Below are 10,646 nucleotides of genomic sequence, written 5' to 3'. Positions count from 1 at the left end.
ATCAAGATTGATGGGAAACATATCCATCATACACGTTGTATGCATGCAAATTTTCCAAATAACATAATTCATGCATATCATATAACATCATTCTTTCTCCTTTATAATTGCATTTCACATTGCAGCAATTTATGTGATGAGTTTTCTTGTTGCCATTAAGCTACCACTACTTAATCCCATCAGCAACGTTAGTTATAAATATGCATCAGTTAACACCTATTTCATTTCCAAGAATGTTCATGCATACAATATTTTCATGTATAAAAGCATATGCAAATACTCATTAATGTATAAATGTCAACAACAATTGAGTTAATACTCTCAGCATTCCCAATTTTACCATAGTCTGTTGTTCCAATTCAAATCATCATTAACGGAGTATTATCTTACGTTTACTGTGGCTAGCTTTAGTCATGCATTGTTAGTGTAATTAAACATAATTCCTCTAACATACAAGAACATAACTCTTATGTCACAATGACTAATCTTTGTGCATACTATTGCTTATCATATAAGCCCTTCTTTTAATGTATGCAACACTTATTCCCTTAACTAGAAGACCACCATCATTTCATACGACAAACCACATGCCTCTTTCTTAAAGGAAGTCATTTTAATCCTCATTTCTCTATCTTCCGATGTGAGGATTTCTCCAGATTCCCTTTCAAGAAATTATTAAAGATATCTATCTTTAGGCATAACAAAAAAAATTCAAGATACAAAAACAAGGTTTACTTATCCTTTATGTATCAAAATCAAGTAATCAACACAGCTCATTCAACAAGACAATCTCTCCAAGAGATTATTATTTTCAAGGAAGCTAGCATGACCACTTCCTCTAAGTACACACAGACTCATAATTCCAAAATCAAAATAGCTACCAACATGCAAAATGTGTTCTCCTAACACATTTACTTTACTTTAATGCACATAGTTCTTTTCATGCAACAAGTAAGGATTTTGGTTCTTGTATGAACACCATTCTAATGTGTCTTTAAGGAAGAACCTCTATTTTTATTTTCGAGAAAATTCTCATAAAATCATGCATCTTCATACATGAGTATGCATACTCTTAGGAGGAGACGATATTTATGTATATATGTAATATATTCTTTCCTCAAGAATTTAGGGATGAATATCTATGTGCCTAGAAGCACATTCTTAGTTATCTTTTATTATGCATGTAATGCATAGTCATATCACTAGAGCTTAGAAACTAACTAGAATTCATAATGCAATTAGCATATACATATATAAATACATATATTTTCCAAGAAGCTTTTATCAATTAAAGATACATACTTTAATTCAAGAAAACTTGGCCACCTTCCATGCTATGTCCTCAGGACATTTATATACCTCATCCTCTTTTCTCAAGAAGATACTTTAGCTATATTTAGCAAGGATTTTATAGACAAGAGAAACGCATTTCACACACAAGACTCACGTGGAGTCTTTCTAATAGGAACTACCTGTTTTCTTTACCAAGAAAACATACAAATAATCAATCCTTAACTGCATGCCTTAGCACATTTTCTTTACCAAGAAAATCTATAAAAGAACCATTCTTTTATTGCATGCATTCAAATACTTTCTATACTAAGAAATCATATTAACATTCATACGTGTTCTTCAAGAAAGTTAACAAGACACTTATCTTATCCTTGGATCAACATGCATAACCAACAAGTTAAACCACCCTTACCAGAAGCAATGGCTCTACTTATGCAATTAGAAGCATAATCTCCTAAGTGTCACACACGCACCAGAGTTACCACTTGATGCTAGATGCAACAACTATCATACATTACTATGTGTCCCTTTCAGAATAATGACTTCAAGGAGACATTATGAAAATAATTACATCAACACATTATAGTTATCATTTTCCAACTCCTTAAGCATGGTCAAGGGAATACTCACATGCACATCAAGTGCTATCTAGTCATTCCCAAACTCTTTTTTTCCATCTCCGTTTGTCCCTACAGCACGGTCTTCTTCCTTCTCCTTGCTTCCATTTCCTTTGGAAGCATCTACAGTTGGGGAAGGTAATTAGAGTTTACTGACAACTGTATTAACACAGGTAGTCTATTAATGAATAATTATCACATGTAATTATACCATGAATGGGTCCTAGAAATGTTACCCACTGCACATGCCTCTACCCTTAACTTCACACTGGAATGCAACATGCATAAGAAATCCATCATTCCCATAGTAGAGATAAATTCAACCATCCTTAAATCGAGCCTCCAATGGTTTTTATCTCCCAACAAGTAATGATTAACATAAGCACATACCATGCTAATGGATTTCAGTTATTTAGAAGGTAATCATTATTAAAACTATTAGGACATAAGCATATAATATTCATCATGCATTCTCATGGTGAATAAAGTTAAGAACTCTTCTCATAAACAACTAGAACTATAGCACAGAGAGAGTAAGAATCTTCACACACACATTCCATGCATGTGACATCAATCAACTTTACTTGTTTACGGATTGTAGCAATCTTAGTCCAATTCAATTAATGCATATAAGTTCTATGGGTTAGTCATACAACACTAACCAATCTCAACTACCAATCATCTTCATGCATCCATGACAAGACTGAATCAAAGTTAGTTATGACAATCAAGTCTCGCTGCTTGACTCATTGCATGTTTTCAATATCTAAAGGGGTTCTTCTAATGTCCTTTTTAAAACAATTTTTCATCCTGTTCAAGGATGTTCCCCCTGATTTATATTCACGCATTGGCTTATTAAGTTTCGTTCATTGTAATTTCAATCTAGTTCAATTTATGCATGGTTGTTATGGCCATATGTGCAAATCAAAAGTTGGTAGCTGGTGGTCACTTCCTCTATGAGTGTTCACTATTGTTCTTAAGTGTAATGAGTGTTCAATTTTGTTTGTAAGTGCGACAAAAGTTTCATTATCTTTTTATCCTCATCAGGAATCCAACGTTATGAACGTAGTTATGCAACAACTTATTATTTACTTCTCCAAGAAGTTATAAACAGGAATCACACCTATCATGCCAAAAGTAGTGTACTACATAATGAATATGTGAATGATTAAACTCGTACCTGAGTTAATGCCTACTGATGGCGTACCTCAATATCCTTTCCGCTTACCAATTCCCAAAGGCGCCAGTACTGCAACCTTTAGCTCTGATACCACTTGTCACATACCCCGGTAACCTCGCAGGTAAAAGTAGGGAGTTAGAAGTTTTTATGCAATTACCACAAGTAATTAATCAATTCACAACTCCACAAATCATCATTAACCGTAGATATACTATTCATTATTACATCAAGTAAATTGCGATCAAAGACAGTAAGTTTCATAACCATTGCATAACCTTTACATCACTGTAATAACATAAACTGTCTTATGAATCCATGCATCCATTTCTTGATATCCTTAACCATGTTAGATAATCATATACTAAGACATTATGGTTGTCACATCAAATAAAGAACCATCATCATTAAGAACCCATCATTATCAATGGACACATAAGGCAATCACATCAATCACACCATTTGAACACGGATATACCCTGGAAACCCCGTAGGGTGAAAACCAGCAAACGTTTAATCTTCTTATTAAACGCTCGTGAGGGTTTTCACCCCTCACTCAATGGCTTATAAGGGATTCCATCCCTTAACCATTGTTATAAAAACATTACAATAAGTTATCATTTGGTTGTCACATAACTAGCTACAAGCTAATACAATTTACATGTAATCTTTTATTTACATACCGCCACATGCAAAGTTCCTTGTGGCATAATTGTTCTAGCAATGGGCAATACTGCAGCTTGACTTCATCTGCATGAACGAATAATCTTTTTCCTGTCATAATGTTAAACATCACCTTCCTTGGCACCATCTGCCATCGTTTCCTGTCAATGCAGTCATCAACAATCTTGGCAACAAGATTAGTCACAATATTATTCAAACAATGATCAAGCTCTAAGAGATTCTTTAATATCTTTCACACATGCATGAGCACACATAATATACTAGTTAACTAGTACATATATTCCAGTAAACTCTTGTTCTACTTTTCACAATACTTATTCATACTAATGCATATTTTTCTCATAACCAAGTATTGTTTTTCAAGAGATATCACTACCCATGAGAATATATCACAAACTACCCTCTTTAATCTATAATCACTTCCAGGAATGGAAAGATAAGACTACAAAATACCTTTTTAAGAAAAGAGAATTCATCCTATCTTTTCTTACATAAACACATATGCATGTTATATAAAGACAATAAATGTTCCTTATCTTTTAATGTTGCAAATATATATAATAACCATCTTTTCCTATATATAGGAATAACAACCTTTAACTACATGTAGTAATATATTAGATTATTCATACTAAGGTTATTTAGGTAAAAACCCTCTTTAGGTTATTCCAGTAAAAACCCTATTCTCTTTACCAAGAGGAATATATAATCTTTATTTACATGTCCTAATACATTTTCTTTGCCAAGAAAATATAAAACAACAATCTCCTCAAGAACTTTATATGTCCTATACATCTCTTCTCAAGAGGATATTTTGGGTTCTTAGTAAGAACCTTGTGTAATTTATCCCAAGAAATAATAAAGCTACTTAGCTTTTAACACTCTCAAGAAAATCACAAAACTACTTAGTTTTTACTGTGCATAAACTAATCAACCAATACTTTCAAGAGGACTTATATCTCTGCAATATTTTAATGCCTAAGAACTTTAAAGTGAGATTCTAATATTATGCCTTCAGGATGCATAAACTTATATGTTCATAGACAACGCAGATTTTTTCAAAAAGAAAGGCACCATAGACTTATCATTTGCATCGGCAAATTCTTTGCATAGCAATTTCCATTTCTTGCTCATATCACCGCCTCTCTAAAAAGAGTGTGCATAATTTTGGACTTACCTTGAGTGTGATTTCAAGCATGAAATCCGCAATACCTACCCCTCGATCTCGTCATTCTTGATTTCAAGGGATTCTATGTGCTTAACCAGAATCGCAGAGCGCGCCGTCTTTTTAAATAAACTTCATGATGAGAGAACCGGCCCAACTTGGCTTTTATCACGCAGAATCGCAGAAGCTTCATGGTGCGAGAACTGGCCCACTCCAACGTAGCTCTAGATTCTAAGCCTCTGGGGTCTGACCTCTTCGATTTCATCATGCTGGCGCAGCGTGGTTCACCAGAATCGCAGAGTGCTCCGTTCTTTTGGTCAATCTTCATGGTGGGAGAACCGGTCCACCGCCCACAGTATCCAAGAGAACTAGCCATCCCTTTACTGCCCGTTCCAACCAGTTATAATAGGCGGCACACTCCCAATCATTCCCGCTCCTATCACCGGCACGGCAAGGGCTAACCAGCGATATATTGAGTCATAAATGCCCTTGCCAGCTATGTATGTGGTGCAAACTGGGGATGGCATACATATCCATAGGCATCGGACTCCGGCGGCCACCTCGCGTTTCCGATGACCCACGCGGGACCCACCAACAAGGGCCCGCCAGCCCCGTCCCTCCGTTCCCGGCATCCACGGCAGCGCACGGGACCCATTTTCAAATGAAACTCTTCCCTCGCGCCCATTTCATTAAAATTCATTTTCGAACGTGGATTCCTCTGCAACCTGCTCTGCGCATCCGCTGGTAACAACCGGTGCATCCTGCTCTGCATATCCTCTGCAACGTGCTCTACGCCTGCTATGCGCATCCGCGGCCACCATCCGCTGCATCCCTTGCCATTAGGTAGCACAAGTAACACATTGATTCTTAGGTTTTCATTCATTCAATTGCCTCGCCGAGCTCCAAGCTTGGCGCGATCTGGGTGTGAGGAATATTGTGGGGAAGAGAATGCTAGGCAAGCGTATGAATCGCACAGCAAGCATGTCACAACTTGGATCTGCAGATTTTGCTATCGAATCCGAACAAATTCCAGATTCCCCTGTTTTTCCTATGGGCCCTGGAATTAGAAGAAGTTACTGTTGTACTAATAAACCCGTAGAGCCCGCCCATTTTCTAGACGCTTGTCATCTCTGCAAACGGCGTCTGATCGATGGCCGGGACATTTACATGTACAGGTAAATTAACCTATCGATTGTCTGGGTTTCGTTTAATTCGATCTGGCTTGATTTGATCAAATAAATATCTGATTTCTCGTTTCTGTGCAGAGGTGATACTGCATTTTGCAGCGTGGAATGCCGGCAACAGCAGATAACCATGGATGAGCGCAAAGAGAAAAGCGCTGCAGGCGTCACTGGCCTGAAGAAAGGAGGTCAGGTTTCGTCTTCTAATCGCCATGAGAATTCAAACAAGGGCAACTTTCAAGCGCAGAAAGAGACTGTTGCAGCAACGTGATGAATGAAGGTGCTCCGTTTTTTGATGAGAGGTTTAGCCATTTTGGCTATAGTAATGTCTGCTCTAATCTCACCCTTAATGGGTAGTTGTAATCCAGAAAAAATTAACCTATCGATTGTCTGGGTTTCGTTTAATTCAATCTGGCTTGATTTGATCAAATAAATATCTGATTTCTCGTTTCTGTGCAGAGGTGATACTGCATTTTGCAGCGTGGAATGCCGGCAACAGCAGATAACCATGGATGAGCGCAAAGAGAAAAGCGCTGCAGGCGTCACTGGCCTGAAGAAAGGAGGTCAGGTTTCGTCTTCTAATCGCCATGAGAATTCAAACAAGGGCAACTTTCAAGCGCAGAAAGAGACTGTTGCAGCAGCGTGATGAATGAAGGTGCTCCGTTTTTTGATGAGAGGTTTAGCCATTTTGGCTATAGTAATGTCTGCTCTAATCTCACCCTTAATGGGTAGTTGTAATCCAGAAAAAATACTACTGTAATCAGGTGCCTGAGATACCCTTGACGAAAAAAATGTTGTACTCAATCAACAATGCAAACAATTTTTTAACCTAATTTTCAATCCGTTTTGTTGAATTTTTTGCCCTCTAAATCTGGCTCGGCCATATTGAGATGCGAATTCTATATTACATTAGAAATATATTTAACTATTTACCAGAAATTGCAAAGCTATTCTGTTGGTCATGGGTTTGCTTGATGATTCTTTGACCTTGCAACCAGAAAATCAGATAAATTTACTTCTGGCTTCAAAATATAAGTGGTTTCAGATAACTTTCATTCTATATCATCAGTTTATTTTTTAAATGCTTGCTACCATCCACCACCACTTATCAAGAGATGATGCATTGTTTATGATTGTTGTATAAATACTTCCTTAATACTGAATGGCCAGCCTCCATCATCACCATAAAGTTGGACTGCTACCTAGCATCTATACCCCACCTAACAAAAAAGCTTGGACTACTTACTACCTGCAACCTTGAGACAGGTTAAGGTCCCTTGTGGATAGGTTATGGGCCACTTTTTACAACTATCAAACCCTTATGAACGCTGTAACAGAGCCTAGCTTTCAGCAATCCAACTCTCCTGTGGTGGTTGCCCATCATTATTCTGCACTATAATATTCAATCTATGCCATGGAGATGAAATGAAGAATCCAGGTTGTATGTTTAATTCAGCATTTTTTTGTAACAGACAACGATGGGGAATTTCAGTAATTTCAGCAGTAGGCTTTTTGAATCCTCATTAGGGTACCATTCATATTGCTGTTTCATGGCTCTAATATTCTGCATGAATTGCATAGTTCATGTGAAAATATTGTAAAAGGGAGTTATTCTCCTTGCTTCTTTTGGAAGTATGCAGAATCAGATTATAAGCTACAGGAACTTCAAAAACTTTGCTGCCTCATGATTCATGAATCCAGTTCAGCAGCAGAGTTTCACCCAAAAACGTTGGATATGCAGGAGCAAGATGTATACAGGCAACATGAATTTAGAGCAGAGTTTCACATGCCATAGAATTTAATGTTGGGTGATCTTGAAACCACCACAAATGGCGTGTATGCAGCTGGGTGTAGAAGTAATCTAAACGCCAAGCAGGGCTAGGGTAAAATTGTAATTACATCGAGCTCACCAAACAGTAACCTACTCAATGTGCTAAAGGTTATGTTTTGTCTTAGGCTCTAGGTAGTGAACCCAGAGTGCAGTAAAAGTGAATCAAAAGCACATAACCAGGCCCCTTTTGTTACTTATTTTATTCTAAGTGCAACCCTATGAGCAGGAGAAATTATTACAATCTTTATAGTTTAATCATTATTAAATAACTAACTAGCTGAACAAAGGACAGGAACTCTGTGAAGGGATTGGTTGATTTGCAGACATTGTAGAAATGCATAATTGTAATGTGTACAATTGTTAGTAATGGTTCTAACTAATAGGCCACAACACTGAAAGTAATAATATTAGCCATTCATGCCACCAAAGGCTGAGAATGACAAAGAATGAAATAATGGGGTTTGGGTTCTTTTTGAGGCTGAGCTGCTTTAGCTGGGCTTTAATTTTTAGCTTCCTCACTTCTTTTGCATCATCAATTAGAAGCTCTTGCAATAATATTATTGATGTGCTGGATGGCATTGCCCAAGTAGCTAGAAGTTTTCTCCTTAATTCTGTTGGTATTAATCTTGTTTAGTTACATACTTTGATAGGTAAGTGATACGAACAAAACTATTTTTCTTCTGTATTTCAAGCTAAAGCAAACTGCCTTCTAATTTATATGTAATCAAAATTGGCCAATCAGATCCGCGGATCAAGTTGGCCAATCAAATCCTTCTAGTCTCAGATCTGTGGATCAAGTTGGCCAATCAAAATTGCATGCAGTGAATATGATTTTGCAAACTTAGTAGAAAATCCATGACTCCTAATTCTTGTTGTGGCTGCCCTGGTTGAAGCTGTTGGTTCCAGCATGTGATAGTCGATGTTAATTTCAAGTATAAATGATAAATCAAACAGTAGTAAATGACATTTAATCAGGATTGTTCATGATGAGTGCAATCCTATGAGCAGGAGAAATTATTACAATCTTTATAGTTTAATCATTATTAAATAACTAACTAGCTGAACAAAGGACAGGAACTCTGTGAAGGGATTGGTTGATTTGCAGACATTGTAGAAATGCATAATTGTAATGTGTACAATTATTAGTAATGGTTCTAACTAATAGGCCACAACACTGAAAGTAATAATATTAGCCATTCATGCCACCAAAGGCTGAGAATGACAAAGAATGAAATAATGGGGTTTGGGTTCTTTTTGAGGCTGAGCTGCTTTAGCTGGGCTTTAATTTTTAGCTTCCTCACTTCTTTTGCATCATCAATTAGAAGCTCTTGCAATTATATTATTGATGTGCTGGATGGCATTGCCCAAGTAGCTAGAAGTTTTCTCCTTAATTCTGTTGGTATTAATCTTGTTTAGTTACATGCTTTGATAGGTAAGTGATACGGACAAAACTATTTTTCTTCTGTATTTCAAGCTAAAGCAAACTGCCTTCTAATTTATATGTAATCAAAATTGGCCAATCAGATCTGCGGATCAAGTTGGCCAATCAAATCCTTCTAGTCTCATATCTGTGGATCAAGTTGGCCAATCAAAATTGCATGCAGTGAATCCATTTTGCTTGATCATGTTCTTGTTAGTCAAGCAGCATATCATCAGTTTACCCTTTCAAGATGTACATATTTGTGTTGTCATTATTTTATCCTTTCAGGGAATACATATTTATTGATGCAATGGTTTTTACCCTTGACTTGTAGAATTCTCTTCCCACACACGATCCGTCATATTTCAGATTGATGCAGTGTGTAAGACTGTAAGTGCATAAAGGTGCAATGCGTGCATATTTAATGATGTCCTGTTTCTCTTAAAGCAATTCTTTTTGATATTTTCACTGGTTTAAATTAAGTAGCAGTTGATCATAAATATTCTTGCTTCAACTGAAAGCGGGTTTATGATTGATATGGTATATCATTCTTCCTTTTATAATCTTAAACATGCAGAAACATAGAAAAAAATGCACCATACACAGTAATTTCAATTACATACTGACAATACGATCAAAGAGATCAGCAATAAAATCTATAAAATGAAGGTTAAAATAATTTGCAATGGAGCATCCATTGCAGTGATTATCATAATCGATTGTTTAACCACTGTTTAATTGAAATTATATGTTCACCGAATCAGGTAATTCCTTTCCCACCAACCAATGTAACTTTGCTCCATTGCAGTGATTATCAATCCACACTTCTTAAAGGCAAATGGTGCAAGTGCAGACAGCAAGTTAGCATAAAGCATTGCCAACAAATTTCACCAACCACTAAGAAGTTCAAGTTATTCAAAACTGTCCCAAGAGATTCACACATAATTTCTCACTGAATCAGGTTCTAAAAGGAATTATGTTCCCTCACAAAAACACTGTGCCAAGGGACCAAGCAAGGATATGTAGCACTATCTTGATTCATCCCACAGATTTTGGTACAAAAGAAACACCTAGGGAAGCTATGGAAATCTTTTAAGGCCCGAAAATATGGATGGAAAAAGAGGTTTGATATAGATTTGACAACAATGCTGACAGAATAGACTAGAAACAGTGCAGTACTCCTAGAAACTTGCTTGGAGAATCACAGGTCATCAGCAGCCAAAGTTCAGGACCAAGTGGGAAATGTGTATAATTAATGAAAACAAGAAAAACTCAGAA

At 36.7% G+C, this 10,646-nt stretch overlaps 1 protein-coding gene across 3 annotated transcripts; it reads left to right on the top strand.

The window, feature by feature from the left end:
- The first annotated feature begins 5,750 nt into the window (after nucleotides 1-5,750).
- LOC149202423 (uncharacterized) lies at nucleotides 5,751-6,957 on the top strand. 3 transcript variants are annotated; one of them, XM_089399983.1, is made up of 3 exons: nucleotides 5,751-6,111; nucleotides 6,202-6,397; nucleotides 6,577-6,710. In XM_089399983.1, the coding sequence occupies exons 1-2, from the start codon at nucleotides 5,885-5,887 to the stop codon at nucleotides 6,386-6,388; spliced, it is 414 nt and encodes a 137-aa protein (XP_089256109.1). In that variant the 5' UTR covers nucleotides 5,751-5,884; the 3' UTR covers nucleotides 6,389-6,397; nucleotides 6,577-6,710. The 3 variants fall into 3 exon arrangements, with proteins under 3 accessions (XP_089256109.1, XP_089256110.1, XP_089256108.1); XM_089399984.1 differs by lacking the exon at nucleotides 6,202-6,397 and having other exon boundaries at nucleotides 6,577-6,957; XM_089399982.1 differs by lacking the exon at nucleotides 6,577-6,710 and having other exon boundaries at nucleotides 6,202-6,505.
- Nucleotides 6,958-10,646: the final 3,689 nt, after the last annotated feature.

This window comes from Pinus tabuliformis, chromosome 2_1, assembly GCF_031772625.1.
Source record: "Pinus tabuliformis cultivar Carrire ecotype Pingquan chromosome 2_1, CPIR1, whole genome shotgun sequence".
Taxonomy (NCBI): Eukaryota; Viridiplantae; Streptophyta; class Pinopsida; order Pinales; family Pinaceae; genus Pinus; species Pinus tabuliformis.
Note: the sequence above shows the minus strand (reverse complement) of the source record. Positions and strands in the feature narration are given on the sequence as shown.